General features: G+C 38.8%; 1 protein-coding gene across 6 annotated transcripts in view; it reads left to right on the top strand.

Moving 5' to 3' along the window:
* The window catches only part of RAP1GDS1 (Rap1 GTPase-GDP dissociation stimulator 1), a 159,300-nt gene that overhangs the window by 105,195 nt on the left and 35,835 nt on the right, over positions 1-18,270 (top strand). For 5 of the 6 annotated variants that reach the window (XM_034771744.1, XM_034771746.1, XM_034771747.1 and 2 more), the window contains one exon: positions 15,574-15,720. The exons of the other annotated variant lie outside the window; for it this stretch is intronic. In XM_034771744.1, coding sequence (XP_034627635.1) covers positions 15,574-15,720 — 147 coding nt within the window. The remainder of the gene's footprint in view (positions 1-15,573; positions 15,721-18,270) is intronic. 6 annotated transcript variants of the gene reach the window in all.

Genomic DNA, 18,270 nt, shown 5'->3' on the forward strand with positions numbered 1-18,270 from the left:
ACAGTCAAATTTGTAATAAAAATAATAATATAAAGTGAGTAATGTACACTTTGCATTCTGTGTTGTAATTGAAATCAATATATTTGAAAACGTAGAAAACGTACAAAAATATTTATAATACATTTAAATTGGTATTCTGTTATTGTTTAATGGTGCAATTAAAACTGCGATTAATCGCAACTGGTTTTTTTAATCTCACGATTAACTGCAATTTTTTTTAATCGTTTGACAGCCCTATTTGAAATATAAAAATGAGAGCACTGGCTTATGTGAAATAGAGAGAGCTGCAAAAATCACGCCGGGCATCTTTCTTTAGCATGACTCATATCAGAAGCCTTGAGTCTTCCACACTCAGGCCTTTAGCTTTCATTTTTAAATGTGTCTGAAACATCCAGCTGTATTGATAGGTTATATAAAGTCAGAAATACTTGCTCAGTCCTCTAGCTTTTAAAACTTAAATTAAAAGAAATTTAATCCTTGTAGCAGGTGTCAGAGTGAAAGCCATGGAGCTGAAATATTCTTTCCAGAAGATAGATACGAAAAATGAAAAATTCCCTACCCTGCCACACCATGATAGGTGTCAATAGTACTCTTCAGGGACCCTCTCCGTGCCATCTAATCCTTGGCTTCTTTATGAAGAGTGCTAGGGTGAATGTTATCAACTGTAAGAGGTGGTTTTGGGGACATGGACCCCTGCCTAATTAATCACCGCAAACCACCAACTCATTTCACATAGGCTCTCGTCTAACAGCTATTTAGTAGCTCATCTACTGACCTGGGCAGGAAATTAACTGGTTCTCATTACTCATTTAACAATCAAATTCTTTCACTTTTGGTCGCCCCAATTCTACTCTATAGAATTCAAGACTCCTGGCTGAATTTTAGATATGTGCTCTGGGACACAGTTCCCTTCCTTTTGCATCGTGTGTGACCGTCATCACTATGCCAGCAGCATCACTATGCCACTTCTTGCAACAAATTCTGTATGTTCATCTGCCTCTCTTTTGGGTATATAGCACAGCTCCATTGCCAGAAAGAGCCAAAGTACAGAAAATAAGAAATTCTTCACACTTATAATTATAGACATGGAAAAATACTCCAAAGATCAGGAGATTAAATTAATTTCAGGATCTGAAGCAGAGAGAGACAGTCTTAAGAAGTATAACATATTGGAGACAGTGTACAAATTAAATTTACTGTGGAAAATGGCATAACCTCTCTCAGTACCATATGGAAAACCAGCAGAATCCTAGAACGTGACCTGTGTTGATAGTCTTAGGCTACTTGTCAAATCATCTTCATGAAGATCACCCTCTTACATAACAGCAGGGAGCATCCTGTGGCAATGTTTGCTTTCCAGTTTTGTACTGAATCTTATAAAGTACAGATATCACCCACTAATCTATTTCTCAAGGAAATTATGAAACTGAGACCCGTTAATGAGCTTTTAACTCTTTCTGTGAACAATGGACAGTTTGGGAGTTGCTCACAGAGCTTGCCTTGCAGTTTCACTTTGTACAAGACCATGTTTCTGTTAGCTCTAATTTTTCTTACGTGTACCAGATGCTAGAAGATTGTAGGTTTGTTATGATCATAAGGGAAATAACTGCATTATTTTGTCCATGCATCTGCAACAGAAGTATTGCATCAGCAAGAGATTGAGCATGCCCTATGCATGTCAAAATGCATATACATAGTAGTACTTAGCAATCATTAACCCTACACACTCTTGTAGGGAAGGTAAATATTATCCTCATTTTACAATTGAGAAAACTAAGGCAGAGTGATGAAGTGATTCTCCAAAGCTACAGAAGGAGTCAGTGTCGGAGCTAGCGGTAGAATTCAGGAGTTCCCAGCTTGCAGTCCTATGTACATGCTACTAGTCAGGGCCTCTATATTATTTGCAGAATCTAATAAAGAAATCCTGGCCCTACTGCAAAACTCCTGTTGACTTCAGTGAGGCCAAAACTTCAGCTAGTAATGGGTATCCCTTAACAGTAACCTGCAAAGAGGAAAACACTGACAAAAAAAATCTCCCAAAGGTTTGTACCCCTTTGCTTCTTTAAAATTCACGTAGAAGGCCCAAAAATGTTTTCTGGGGATTTTTTAAAATTATTTTTAAAGCAAGGGCTGGGTTCTGCTTGCTTTTTACGGTAGAACTACTGGTCTTTCCTATCCTGTTTTTCCAGGAAATATGGATAACTGGAAAACTCAGATTTATGACAACCCTGATACCAAGAAAATAAAATCTGATTAAGTGAGATAGGAAGGGATTTTTTTCTGAAAGGTTTACAGGGTTTTGTGTGTGTGTGTGTGTGTGTGTGTGTGTGTGTGTGTGTGTGTCAACAGTTAATGCTCATGCTGTAAAATCAGTTGGAATTTTTTTTATTTTTAAAAATTCTTAATATGGAGGCCCCAACCAAGATCAGGGACCCATTATGCTAGGAGCTGTACAAATATATAGTAGTAAGACACAGTTTCATCCCCAAAGAACTTATAATCTAAATATACATTATGGAGAGAAGATGAGAAGGGAAATGAAGGCACAGAGAGATTAAAGGACTTGCCCAAGGTCATGCAGCAGGTCAGTAGCAGTGTTGGAAATAAAGTCCAAATCTCTTGACTCCCAGCCTGGTGTTCTATCCACCAGATCTTGCAGCCTCTCTAAAAGAAGGTTACACATTCAACACCTTCACCCCTTCAGTTAAGGACTACAGTCTACCTACACTCTCTAAAGAAGACCGCTAAAAAAAAAGGGGAGACAAAACTTGACATATCTGCTATTTATAAAAGGTTAAAATAAATTAAAAAAAAAAACAGGAAAAAAAATTAGGCCTTAATTAATCCTAAAGTAGCAAAAAAAGAGGCACAAACTTCTCTCACTCCTCCATTTGCAATAACTCTTTTCAGGTCTTGTTTTGGGCCCATTGACATAGCATTTTTAGGCACTTCAATAAAACTGTCCCGGTTGCCCATTCCATAGGAAAACGTGGAGGATGAAGAATATACAAGTTCTCCTTGTAGTTTTCCCTGAATCATTTAATTAAGGAGGCAGGTTTGTCTCCTTGTTAAACTTGCAACCCTAAATCTTTCCCCTTGTACATTTCCATTATAATACAGTATAACTACATGATCATATTCTGGTTTTAAAATAATACAACAAAGTATCTTTTTCTACAAACTTAGATACAGTTATTCAGCATCTTAAAGTACTGTGTATTATGTGTAAACCAGACTGACCAAGTCCATTAGTCATTTATATGACAGGTATACTATTATCCAGTTTTACACAACATAAAACGCTATGGAGTAACAGTGAGTTTGTTCTCAGGCAGGCCACCTAAGTTTGCAGCTAAGTTAAATGCATGTGCTGAATTGCACCTGAATTCCAGCTGTTAGAAAAGAAAAGAATAGTACATGGCTGCTGACTATATTAAAGTATATCCCGTTTGAGATATATATAATATATCATATATTATTATTATTTATTTGTATTACAGGAGCAAGTAGAGACTCCAGCCAGGGATCAAAACTCTAGTGTGTTAGGCACTGTACACACATATAACGAAAAGAGAGTGCCTGCCTCAAAGGACTTCCAGTCTACATATATAACAAAAGATAAGTGGATGCACAAATAGATAGGGAGAGCACAAGCTAACAGGGAGGGCATTATGATTAGCAGAATACGCAGTGGTCATATCATATAAAATCCCAGATCCTCAGGTACAGGTGAGACGCATGTAGCTTGTGATCGTGTGCATGTACAAAGGTGGCCTTTGAGCTCCCCTGATCCTGACCCCGCTGTGTGTCTGGCTAGTTCCCCAGCATAACTTAAGCAGGCTGAGTAGTCAGAGACCTGGTCATGTCCCTTACAACAGCAGTAGGATGGCATCTCCCTGTAAAGATGTCACTTACCTGGTACCTGTATTACTCCTCACATATCAGCAGTCTCCGTCTTGGTGATTGGGTGGTTTGAGGCTCTGGTGAGTTGATATTTGGCCCTTCAACAAACTCCATCCATCCTCCCCTTCTTGGGCCACCAAAATGTTCCTAAACAAAACACACATCCCTGACCTTTCCCAGCCGACCACTTTCACTCCTATTGATGCAGGGCTGCTTTCGCCATTCATCCTCCCCAGGCTGAATGCTTCCTTCCCTTGCCCCTTTCCCATGGTTAACCAGTCTCTTCTCCTTTGTAGTAGAGTTCCCAAACGCCCACCACTACTTGGGATTGCTGTAGGGGAGCCCAGGCCCTCTTTCTATTCCAGGCTGCAAGCCCTGGAGCTTACATCCTTGAGAGCAGTCTGCCCTATACCCAAGACTGCCCTGCTTCACACATGCCAGGGCCACTCTCTGCTATTTTCTTCCCTGCTTGTCTGAATTCTCACTATTTTCTCTGGAGCTTACCAAACAGTACTGCCCCTAAACCATTCTTTACCCCTCCTTGGAGTTCCTTCTTTGTCTTCCTGTCTCTACGTCACCTCCCAGCCTTGAGAGGCCTCTCTTGCCACATCTCCTCCTGGGTTGCCTCCCCCACTCTCTTGGTGGAGAACCCTATCCACATCTTGTCTGGGTCTTGATCTCCCTAGACTGAGCGCAGAATTTGCTTTATATAGTCCTGCTGTCACATAATACTGGACTATGCCTCCCACCAGTTCCTCTAGACTACATCCACCAGACTGCCACGTTCTGTGTTAAATTTGGACCAGGTTATGCTTGACCTATAGTCTCCCTTAAATGCCAATTCACAATGTTTTAGCCCTCCCTACCTCCCCCCGGATGATCCTTACATGTCCGAGTACGCCAATTCCACACCCCCTTATATGTCCGAGTACGCCAATTCCACACCCCGATCCTCTAGGCAGTGTGGAACAAAGCAGTCAAATGGCATCCCAGGATAAGGACCAAAATGTCCCAAAGGTATACTGGACCATTTTTACAATGTTAGAAGATACTATACGCACATCTAAAGTTGTGGGAAAATATCATATTGTATATATAAAAGAATCATAGGACAGGAAAGGACTCGGAGAGGTCATTTAGTCCAATCCCTGCACTAATGGCAGGACTAAATATTATCTGGACCATCCCTGATAAGTGTTTGTGTAACCTGCTCTTAAAAATCTCCAGTGACGGAGATTCCACAACTTCCACAGGCAGTTTAGTCCAGTGCTTAACACCTTAACAGTTAGGAATTTTTTCCTAATGTCCAAGATAAACTGCCCCTTGCTTCTTGACCTATCCTCAGAGGTTAAGGAGAACAATTTTTCTCCCTCCTCCTTGTAACAACCTTTTATGTACTTGAAAATGGTTATCATGTCCCTTCTCAGTCTTCTCTTTTCCAGACTAAACAAACCCAATTTTTTCAATCTTCCTTCACAGGTCATGTTTTCTAGACCTATAATCATTTTTGTAGCTCTTCTCTAGACTTTCTTCAATTTTTCCACATCTTTCCTGAAATGTGGTACCCAGAACTGGACACAATACTTCAGTTGTGGCCTAATCAGTGTGGATAGGCCAGAAGAATTACTTCTTGTGTCTTGCTTACAACACTCCTGCTAATACATCCGAGAATGATGTTGAGTTTTTTTGCAGTAATTTACACTGTTGACTCATTTAGCTCGGGATACACTATACCCCCAGATCCCTTTCTGCAGTACTCTTTCCTAGCTAGTCATTTCCCATTTTGTATGTGTGCAACCAATTGTTCCTTCCTAAATGGAGTACTGTGCATTTGTCCTTACTGAATTTCATCCTATTTACTTCAGACCATTTCTCCAGTTTGTCCAGATCCTTTTGAATTTTAATCCTATCCTCCAAAGCACCTGCAATCCCTCCCAGCTTGGTATCATGCATAAAATTTATAAATGTACTCTCTATGCCATTGTCTAAATCATTGATGAAAATATTGAACAGAACTGGACCCAGAACTGATCTCTTTGGGACCCAACTTGATATGCCCCTTCAGCTTGACTTTTAACCACTGATAACTACTCTCTGGGAACAGTTTTCCAACCAGTTATGCACCCACCTTATAGTAGCTCCATGTAGGTTGTATTTCCATAGTTGTTTATAAGAAAGTCATGTGAGAGTACCAAAAGCCTTGCTAAAGTCAAGATATAGAACATCTACCGCTTTCCCCCCTCTCCACCTCCAATCCACAAGGCTTGTTAGGCAGAATTAAGGTGTCACTTCCTGACTTCTGAGTTCTTAGCTTAACATTTTCTTAATGTAGGTTTATAAATGTTTTAAATAGAATTAGTTCATTACCAAAAAAAAGTTAGGAAACTATACACTTAGAAAATTAAAGTCTTCTGGGAATTCATGACACAGTCACGTGATGTCTAGTGGTTGAAACACTGGTTCATGCTTTATCTGCATAATTTAGACCTATTAGTGGAATCTGAAAAAACTTTTATTAAATGGAAGTGTGGTACTAAAAAAAGTCTATGACAGTAAACCCACATAATACTTACTCTTTTGTCTTAAATCGAATTAAAGGATTTTCTTCTTTCTCCCTGACAGAAATGGAGTATGTCTGAAATCAGCAAGTTTTAAAATATGGTTTACACTTGACAGTTGCTCTTGACTATTGTTGAGGGCCCTGAGATGTTGGAGTTTCTGTCTGTCAGTTCTAATGCAAAATCAAAGTCCTGTTAATGGACACAGGAAATCCTGATATGCTGGACAAAGTCCAACTGGGGGAATACATTCTATCTACCAAAAATTACCCCTAACATTACAACTAAATGTAGAATTCTTTGAATTCTGTTTTAAATTGTTGTGTGGAGATTTTTTGTTTGTTTGTTTATTTGCCTTTTTTTTTTTTTTTTTTTTTTTAAGAGCTGCCACATCTCATCCTGGATGTTTGCTCTTCAGTGGTGGGTGAAGAGATCCCGGTATTAGGGAGGCACTGGTCATAGTTAAGTTTGAATTGTGTTTTGTACTTAAAACAGGGAATTGGTCTGAAGAATACAATGTAACATCTCCAAAATTACAACTCTTACTCTGAGTACAGAACTAATTTGCTGAGAGTTTACAAGTAAATCTGAGTTAAAATTAATTTTAAATTGATCTTTCAAGAAATTTAGCACTCTTTGTCAGACTTTTTTGTCCTGAATTATCTTGCTGTCAGAATAATGAAGACTCTTCAAATTTTTCTTATAGTTAAAACTCCTTGAAATCTCATACATATATTTGAAAAAGTTACATAGCAATTAAATTAAGGTATTAACAATTGTTATAAGTACATAGACTTATGGATGTGGCTGGGTGAGTAGCTCAGGGCACTCTTAACTGGAGCCATTGTGACATCAGAGGAAACTTAACCATCACCCTTCTTTTACAGCTAATTTGCATGTTGTGATTCTATTTGTTCTAATGTGGTATAAGAGAGACTGGGTCTATGTCAAGAGCTCCCACTGATAAATTACCTGGCCACCAGCTGTGACTGAATTGTCTCCAACTGTAACTGTTTTTAAAAGTTTCATGCTTGTGTGCTAGCAAATTAAGGGCCAGTTCACCAGGACACTTCATAAGCTTTGATTTGCTCCATGGCATAAAGTAGCCAATGTGTACCAGTGAATTTAGCCTTAAAAGTAAAAATTAAAAAGCTATGTAATGTTGATACTACTTAATTTCAACTTATTAGAGGCAGTGTGTCACAAGCATAGCATTCTCTTTGGGATACTTATTTATTGTTTATATATGAAATGTTTAATATTTTTAATGTTTTTTTAAAAAATAAATCAGTTTAACTTAAGGTTTTTGTCTGATAGATTTAAGGTTGAGGGCTCATATGGATTTTGGAATTATACCAAGAATGTTGGAATTATACCAAAAACAAGCATTACAAATCAAGATTAATATTAGCTTTTCCTTAAAACCAAAAGTGTCAAAGACTGTATTGATTGATTTACTCAATAGGCAAATCAAACAAAATTATACCACCATAATCAGATCCTTACAGTTCCTAAAGGGATCAAATAAAGAGAAAGGGAACTCAGTACATACAGACAAGAGCCATCCCAAAAATCATTTCTCAAGTCATTCGAAAAATACTAGCCCAAACATCATGATGATACCTCTCATCCCCAACAAAGCATTACACAAAGGAGAGGAAAGAACTGCAGCATGCATTTTTAAGCGTTGTGAGACCATCTGATGAAAAACACTATGTTAGAACTAGGTATTGTTATATTATTATTAATTCAGAATAATAAAACAACTAGTTTCTGAAGCTTGACTTCTTTATAAAAAAGTGAAGCTGTTATCTACTGCATAGTTCTGTAGCAGGGTTGAATTCTGTAGCATTGAAATCGCAGAATACGTGAGGCCCAGAATACAAAGATTTAAAATTACACACACACAGAGTTTTAATTTGAAATGGAATGTTGCAACACAGGGCTCAAATGTTAAAACAAAACTGCAGTAGTCTATCTTCTTATATCTCATGGGAAACATGGGGGTCTAAAATAATTCCATTAAAGTCAGTGAAGCTATGACAATTTACAGCAGCTGAGAATCTGCCCCATACATTTAGCAGCATTTTCTGAACTGTTCTTTTTTTTTTTTTTTAATTATGAGGTATTTGCATGAACAGAATCTTTGTTCCTTCAGAGTTCTTCTGCTCCTGCTGTTTGTTTCCCATATATAGTCATAATCTCCTGTATGTCACATCATAATTATCTCCACAGCAGCCAGTTTTGATGTCACAGAGGGTTATAACTTCAGCTGAGGAGTAAGCAGCAGGAGCAGATGAATGCCTCAGGAAAAAGATCGTGTAAATATGTCCCTATTAATAAGAGATAGGAAAGAGATAATAAAGAAAAAATATAGTCTACGTAAGGAGAATTCTATCTTATCTAACTTAGTCTCTCTCTCTTTTTCTTACTCCCTGTAATCTATTGGGACTTCTAATTTGGTCATCACTGTAGTATCTCAATGGTAGTTCATGTTGAACATTTTAAAAAGTTTTTCATGACGCAATGGTAAGTATCCAACGATAGATAGGTTCTAATTCCATATTCCTTCAGTGGGAGGTGAAATCAAAAGGGAAGACGAATAGGGTCATAGGAAGGAAAAACTGAAGACTTAAAGGAAAACAACAGTATGTAATTTAAGATATTTTCTACTCATTAACATCTGATGACAGAGTAAATGAATTTAAAAGTGTAATAAATATACCAAAATCATAATTTGCATTTCTGCAGGAAGCTGCCTTCTTGGCAACTGGACAAAGCATTTGCTTTTAGCATGTGAACAGTCCCATTTAAATCAGTGCGATTACTCAGAAGAATAAAATTTTGTACGTATGAATCAAGGACAGAAAAGATCAGATTTTTCATTAGAAGGTGTGGAAATCAAAAATGTTCATAACCGTAAGGTAAAGTCTGAATTCATACCCAAAAAATATTATTTTAAGGAATCCTGTCAAATTAAAAATTATATATTTATAACTAATTGTCTTATCTGTGCAAAGAACATTTTAGAATATTTAAACCAAAAGAATATTTAAAACGTAAAATACTTTCTGTGGTCACAGTGCTTACTTTTGCACTTGGCAGTAATCCAGTAAAGCTCTTAAGCACATGCTTAAATGGGAGTACTCACATGCTTAAAGTTAAGCAAATGTCTTGCTGGGATTGATGCCTTGGAAGATGAAGTGAAATTAGTCAGTTTCATTGTTTTTAATCCAATTGTATACTACCATATTTCTGCCCAGTTTGGATTGCAAATTCTGCAGTGGAATGTTTGAATCCAAACAGAGTGCCATTTTCAATGCTTTATTGTTGAATGTTGAAAATATTTCTACTAATATTAGATTTGTAAAATGTGGTTGTATTGTTGATTTTTTTTTTATAAACAAATACAAAATGTTGGGCCTAAATTATCTGTGTCCCTTTAAGCAGCTTTTAAATGTAACACAAAAATATATATTTTTAAAAATTATAGAATTTATACCAACAACTTTATAAGTTTGTTTTGCTTTCCAGTGCTTTTACAAAGACAAATCTGTTCCATGTATTAGTCTGTATCATCAAACTGAGTCGACGCTGAGAAGCATCATAAAAATGTCAGCCCCCACTGAGAGAGACAACAGTCCAATTCACTGAATGAAGATATTGAATCAATTATGGGGTTTTAAAAAAATCTGCTTTGAAAATGTCTTTCAGTATTTTTATTTGGCAAACATTTAGTTAATCAGCTAAGGTCCTCATCCTGCAAAGATGTACATGTGCTGAACCTTATACACTATGGGACTGAATGTGCCCGAAGTTAACTATACATATAAGTCTGCAGGATCAGGACCTAAAATATCATAACCAGTAACTGGAGTTTTCCTTTAAACATTAAAAACTAAGAAGGTAAAACCTTAGAGCGATGAAAGAACTGGAACAATGTACTCAAATGCCTCAATAAAGTCACAAACTGGAGGATCTCTCAGAGCTATCTCGAACTGAGCTATCCTTCAGCCTCTGAAGGCCTGGATTTAATATCCTGATAGGGACACTAATAAGAAATGCTTTTGTTCCATTCTATGACAGATGGGTATGACTGCATCTTCAAACATCATTCATATTTGCATAGCTCAAACCCCATGTTAAAGAAAGGCCCAGGGCTGGTGTTAGCAAAACTTTGGGTATAGCTACACTGGCGCTTTACAGCGCTGCAACTTCCTCGCTCAGGGGTGTGAAAAAACACACTCCTGAGCACAGCAAGTTACAGTGCTGTAAAGCGCCAGTGTAAACAGTGCCCCAGCTAACCCCCTCATGGAGGTGGAGTACCTGAAGCCCTGGGAGAGCTCTCGACCACAGCGCACAACCACACTCGCACTTCAAAGCGCTCCCGCGGCAGCGCTTTGGAGTTTCACGTGTAGCCACGGCCTAAAACAAGCTGGGATTAAGCTGCATTGTATCAACTGCTTTAGGAACTCTTTCCCAACACCTGCCTGTATTGGCTGGATCTCTGTTCTGTTGTAACCTTGTTTTCACAGGCAATAAACTCACCCTGATGTCAATAAGCAAAATATTGGCACAAATATTTCAAACGGAATAACACTAGTATCCTGCCTTCATAGTTTGAACCAGAGCTTTAACTTCATCTTGTTCTGTCATGTCTTACGAACCATAGGCATGGCTGGTTGGATTGCAAGGTTTAGCAAGTGGGGGCAGGAAGCTAAGGAGAGAATGATATAGTCAGACTCCAAGGAACGCAAAGTGGAGCAGTTTAATTCTAAGTCTTCATGTCACTGACCTTCTGGGATTATGAGTTTAGGGATTCATTTTAGAAAGGTGAATTGTACCTGGATTTTCATTTCCAGCTATGTATCAAATATCTGAAAATATAGTAAACCCCCTAGAAAATGAATGACAGATTTTTCTAATCTTTATACATAACTTATAGTTAGTTATGCATATTTAAGGTCAGTGAGAGTGTACTGTCCTTGTTTTTTTCTCTTGGTTAAACCCTTCATTTCTTTGAGTCAAATGCTCCCTTCTACCTTCATGAATGAAGAGGAGCAGAAAGCAGCTGATCTGGGCAGAAGGTGGGAAATGCAAGCTCTGTACATTCTCTCTGCAAGAATTGGGCTTTAGAGGCCCAGGGTCAGAGGCAAAGGACAGCTGCACCAACTTCCTCTGCTTGGCAGGGATTTTTGCCATCAGTTAATACTGACTCTTAAGTTTAATTTATACTAGTCCCCCACCGCTAAACAGAATCCCCATCTAAAGGAGTGTAGGGGGTGCAAAGCATGGTCCTTTAAAGGTGGGGGTACCCTGAAAGCTGTTCAGAGGCACAAAACGGCTGTACATGGCCTAAACCCTCTGACAGCTTCACAGAAATTCCCACGCCCTCCCCTTCCCTCTCTCTGTGGAACAGTTTGGCAGAAACAATCGCCAAGTTTCATGTTCCATACAATTGGATTGTTTGGCCCTTTCTTCTCATACAACTTGAGAGTTGTGCTAATCCCATGATGTATGACAATTTCGCTTTGTACCTGGGGCTCCCTGGTTGGAGAATCATTATTATGAACTGCCATGAGCTCAGGCAAGAGTGAACCAAAGGGGGATTTTGAGGGGCTCTCCTTTTGTGGGAAATAGGTAAGTATGCGTAGTATGTCTGAGTTCCACATGAAAACCTAATCCACACTAAAGCCCTATGAGCAACTCAGCAGCGAGGCCAGGCATTTAGCAGGAAGACTGAACTATTCTCTCACCCTTACAGATGGTCCCTTAGGGTTAGGATTGAAGAACATTGATGAAGCAATTACTTGTACTGTATTAGGTCTGTGCTATTCACATTCTTGGGAGAAATAATACTCCAGTCTCCCAAGCTGTCAGTCTGGCATCCTTAAATAGCACTAAACTTACTTTAAAAAAAAAAAAAAGTATAAAACCCTCTGTGAGCTATAGTGATGCATATTCAGCAGAGATGTGAATTCACTCATTATGCTGTTCGCTCATTAAGCTTACAGGAATAGCAAATGTTTATTTTAAAAAGTCACATAAGAAAAAAATTCAGCACCAAGCTACTGGAGGACTGGAAGCTCCTCAAGTGTGGGAGTTCTCAGAAGTGCTAAACTACAAAGTAGCAGTCAGATCGAGAACAAGACATTATAGTGTGAGGCAATCTTGTGTTAACGGTAAATGACTTGGCATTTAGTGAGCATGCGTACATGCAAAGTCTGTGGCTTAGAGACTGAGCGAGGAGGAGGGAAGGGAATTTGTAATGAGCACCAAAACAGCATGGTGAATTTGAGTGTGCTATTTTTCTTTGCTTTTTGAGATGTAATGTGTTGTAAGGTCTGGTAGTGAGGAACTTCTGAGTTCACTCCCAGTTTTGATACAGGGCAAATCACTTTGGGCCAGTCCTCGTGAGCATGGAAAGGGAGCAAGAACCAGGAGGTCCTAATTACAGTTCCACCATGGTTCTACTGCTCAGTGCAGAGTGGAGAAGCAGCTGCACCTGGTTACTTCTGAAGCGGCCTCCACAGCTGGTCACTGGTGTGGAGGAGGGATGTGGCCAGTGGATCTGTGACCACACAGGTCTACCAGCCAAAACCTGCATGTAGGGGCTGCAGAGATGCACTGCATCCTGCCACCTGGATGATGATGATTCTCTCCTTGTGATTTACCTCCACCCCTAAACTCCCGGCATAGTTCCCCTCATTTACTTGAGCTGTGTGCAGGAGGCAGTAAAACCAAGATCCTATCTGTAAAATAGGGGTAATTATTTACTACCTAATTAGGGTATTGGGATAGGGTGACCAGATGTCCCGTTTTTAAAGGGACAGTCATTTTTTGGGACTTTTTCTTACATAGGCGTCTATTACGTTCCACCCCCGTCCCGCTTTTTCACAGTTGCTATCTGGTAACCCTATGTTGACAGGATTAGTTAATGTTGTCAAGTGGAAGAGTGCTAAATATTTAAATTTTTGGTAGTGTTCAGTTCTTAATTTCTGTTACAAATCAGAGGAAGAATGGAATAGAAGGATTTATGGGGTCAGATCCTCATCTGGTGTACTTGGCAGAGCTCCATTGTTTCAGTGGAGCTATGCCAATTTACACCAGTAGAGGATGTGGCCCATATTTATTTTAGCAGGGACCAAAAATAAATGAAGTCATCCTACTTTTTACCTGTTTCTGTCTTCAAGCTTTGTATGTAAATTGATACAAAAGGTTTGGCGCCAGATTTTTGGCCTAATTCTTATCTAAAGGGAGTTTTATACTGGTTAACCCTACTCACTTCAATTGTATTACACTCATTTGAGATCAGAATTCTGACCTTTTAATCTGAACACAGATGAAACCCTAACATTTTATACACTCACTTTGACTTTCCTATTTTACATGAGCACTTTTTATTGTTTTGTTGTTGGAAAGATACTGCCTAAGGAATTGGGTATATAAAGAAAAAATGTTTGAATCTTACAGCCAAGTGTTTTCCCTGCTGGCTCAGTAAATGTGGCCACCAATCTGGTACCTAATAAAGCCTGTGTTGTGTTACTACATTGGACCGGGATTTCATTAGTTTCAGTCCTCCATTCCTCACTTCAATAGGGTTTTGGGATTGTTTGTTTTACATATCCTTTTTGCTGTGTTCCTTGCTTGTCATAAGATTTGTCCCTGCAAGCACACTTAGTTTGACTCCCAAACAGATTAAATTTTTCAGTTTTCCAAGAGAATTTCCATGGTTGATAGGAGTCATTCTTCCAAAGGCATTAATCAGCACAGAAGTAGTTCATAATGATGTTCCTCCTCTTCTTCTTTTGTTACTGTGCCCGTATGTAGTGTGACTTTTGTTATTCAGCAAAACGCCATATATGTGGTGCTAAAATGAAAACCTGAGACAACCAGCTGTTCTGTTGCCCACCACCAAGAGTTCATTCTCCCCTGTGCTTTACTGAGCACACTGTTGAAAGACCAAAGGGAGCTTTTATAGAACTAGTGTCAACAAGAACTAAAAGATTTAAAACCTCTTTTACAGTAGATTGGAGCATTTGCAGCAGTGGAAATCCATTCTCAGAATCTGAGCAATCTAATTTCATATTGCGTGTACGGAGGAGGAGATACTAGAGAGGACCTTGCAGACTGGCTCTCAAGAACTCAGTCGGGTGGGAGAATGGGGAGAAAGAGCCCAAGAAATCAATTACAATTGAAGGGGAAAATGCTACTTGAACCATTAATTTTTTATATATATTTGGGAGAGGGGGGCAAAATGCTTTTTTGTTTTGTTTTCATTAAAATTTTCCAACGGGCTTTAATTATAACCCATCTTGACATGTCCGCATTTGGGAACCAACTATTTAGAATATCAAATGCTGTATGCCACTGGCTACTAACCTGAGAAAAAACATGGTATGGTTGAACACTAATAAAGCACCCTTTTTTTTTTGCTTCCTACCCTAATGCTTTAAAAGCTGATTAGTTAGAGAGAGATTGATATGAAGAATTTGACATGTTACACAGGAAGGCTCAGAGCATTTCGGCCTATTGGAAATTCAGAGTAAATCTTCATAGTGATTTTAAACTTAGGGTGGAAAAGCAAAAAGAATATGGAGGGAGGTAGTGGGATTTAGTGAACAGAGTTAGTGACTGGGGAACAAGATCTTCACTATTTCCCCTATTCTGTGTCTGGATCTGTTCTTCATTTGCTGTGCAGAACTGAGCAAGTTACTTTATTCTCTGTGCCTCAATGTATCAATCTTAATAGTGGCTAGAACAATTTTCCTCCCAATGGTGTACAGATTAGTGTTTGTAAAGTGCTTTGAGATCCTTCAATAGAAAAATGCTACTTATGTTTAAAGTATTATTAATTAGCACCTCCTGTGGCTCTGACTCAAACACTGAACTTGTTATTTATAAAAGTATTAGTACCAGTTGATCAATCCTTTTGTTGTAGGAGGGTCTAAAATCTGGCCCACAAGTGGCCTTGTAAATAAATTTGACATCGCTGAAGGGATTACACTTAACTCTGTTTAAGAACGTCTCCTTTTGAATGCTTATGGTTATGTTTGGAACGCTAAGGTGGTTTTTTATTTTATTTTTTTAAATTTAACTCTTTGTTTTACAGATGAGGGCAGGAGTGCAGTTGACCATGCAGGTGGTGCACAGATTGTAGTAGACCATTTAAGGTCACTGTGCAGTAAAACAGATCCAGCCAATGAGAAGCTCTTGACTGTCTTTTGTGGCATGCTGATGAACTATAGCAATGAGAATGGTAAACACCACTGAAAATTTGCTTTATGTCTGCCAGAAGAACCCCAAACCTAAAAATCAACCAAATATCTCAATTCTATATGTAAACTTATTATTTTTATTAAAAGTAAATGCTCCCAGAATATTAGTTGCTCCTGCTGTGTAGATTCACAATACCATAAAAATAGCAGCATACTGTATAAAGTTTGTATAAGCATCTTGAATTATGTATTTACTTATATGTTTAAAAGGGGTACACATGGATATATGATACTGTACTGGAAAAATACCTTTCCAGAGAAAAATCAGGTTGCATTAAGTCAAAAAAGGGTACAACAATTTTAAATGTGAAAATTATCCCCGACATCTAACTTTGCCTTTTTTTTTTTTTTAAACATGATTACTTAAATATAAGTATATGCCAGACAGCTTTCTCTTACATTACTTTTCTAGTGGAAGTATGTATAAAATAACTTATGTTATTCTATTTCACATAATTTGGGGGTAATTTAGATACATGTATAGCGCTCTATTAATTTCTGCAAACAGTAAATATGTGTCTATTCTTTATATTCAATAATAATAATAATACATTGAGCTTAGATGGGGTAGAAAGGTGAGGTTTAGGAAAAATGGTACATTACTGCACATTTTTTTACACGAAAAAATATTGACTACTGAATCTAAACAAATATAGTCTTCTGAGAAGAGGAGTTAACATGCAAGTGGGTATTTGAGTGCACATTTTGTTTGTGCATGCAAGTGAGGCAATTTACTAATGCATATTTTCACATGTTGTACCAGCTTTTAAAAGTTGTACCCATTAAGGGGGGGAAAAGCCAAAAATGAATAGAGCTAAGTATTTCCAGGATGTGCACATGTCCCCATAATGCCATGAATTGGAAATTTAGCCAATCAAATTGCTCCCTCAGTCAAGCACCTTTCCTAAACTGAAATATTCCCACATGGGAATAACTAGCTTCCTTACTAGCCACTCACTGTAACATTCACAGAGTGCCTGAGATGAGGCTCTTTATGTCTTTAGATAACTCTCGCACTTTCCAAACTCATGCCAAAATTGTCCTACTTTTCAGATGTCCCCTGGACTTAATCTCTCGATCTTTTATCCACCTACTCCTCTGACCACTGTTCTCTCATTTTAAAATCTTCTCTGTAATTTCTTTCTGATTGGGGATAGTTTACTTGCTTTTTACAGTCCCATCTACCTGGAACACTCTCCCTTGAGAGTCATCCATGTAACTAACCTCCCTACCCCTTCTCCCCTTTGCTTGTTCTTGCCACCTTTATCTCTACCCTTAGCCTAATATTATGCAAGAATATCTATTTACAGTACCTCCTTGCTGCTCTTAAATTGCACTTTTTGCTCTTTCTACTCCATACAATTTCTCTGCAGTGTTTTGCTCTGCTGTCTGTATGAGAGTCAGACTGTATCCAGTTCTGTGAAGTATCATCTCATTATTTTCTCTCTCACTGTAAAGTATCTTGAGATTAATAGATTTTCCTACCTATAAACTGAATTTCTGGATTCCCCTGCATTAACTGGGTCTAATAGGGGCATCCAGTATTTCTGATAGCTAGGGAGATAGCTCTGCTTTTGGATTGGTCTTTTTGCTGTTTAGAGGTATTTCATTGGTTTTGCTTCAGTGACCAAGCTCCACTGAGTTCTTCTCTGGGTAAAGTAATTACAAAAAAAATTACATAACTGTTGTTCTTTGAGATGTGTTGCTCATGTCCATTCCATTCTAGGTGTGTGCGTGCCCACGTGCACAGTTGTTGGGAGACTTTTGCCTGAGCAGTATCCGTCGGGTTGACTGTGGCACCCTTTGGAGTGCCACGCTCAGGCGTTGGTATATCTGGCACCACTGGCCCTATCCCCTCTCAGTTCTTTCTTGCTGGCAACTCCAACAGAGGGGTAAGAGGGCGGGTAATGGAATGGACACGAGCAACACATCTCAAAGAATAACAGTTGCAAAAAGATAACTGTTTTTCCCTTCTTTGAGTGCTTGCTCGTGTCGATTCCATTCTACGTGACTCACAAGCAGTATCCCTGGAGGTGGGCTCAGAGTTCACAGACATGTGGCTTGTAATACTGCTCTACCGAAGCCAGCATCATCTCAGGCTTGCTGGGTAAGCACATAGTAAGGTGTGAACGTGTGAATGGACGACCAGGTGATGGCCCTGGAGATATCTGGAATTGGAACATAGCCCAGAAAGGCTGCAGCCGAAGCTTGTGCCCTAGTTGAGTGACAATTACAATTGTAACGGGACAGTTACAATCGCCGTTGGAGGCACCTTCACCTGATCATAGCAAAATCAGATGCAGGCAGTGATCCAAGATTAAATTCTCTGGGTGGACACTGGACGACCTTTCATCCTATCTGCCACCGCGACAAACAACTGTACCGACTTGCAAAATGGCTTGGTCCTCTCAATGTAGAAGGCTAGCGCTCTCCTGACATCCAGGAAGTGCAACCTACGTTTCTCCTCAGACTTATGAGGCTTTGGGAAGAAGACTGGGAAAAATATGTCCTGACTTGTGTGAAAGTGCGAA

The sequence above is a fragment of the Trachemys scripta genome, chromosome 5, assembly GCF_013100865.1.
Source record: "Trachemys scripta elegans isolate TJP31775 chromosome 5, CAS_Tse_1.0, whole genome shotgun sequence".
Lineage (NCBI taxonomy): Eukaryota > Metazoa > Chordata > Testudines > Emydidae > Trachemys > Trachemys scripta.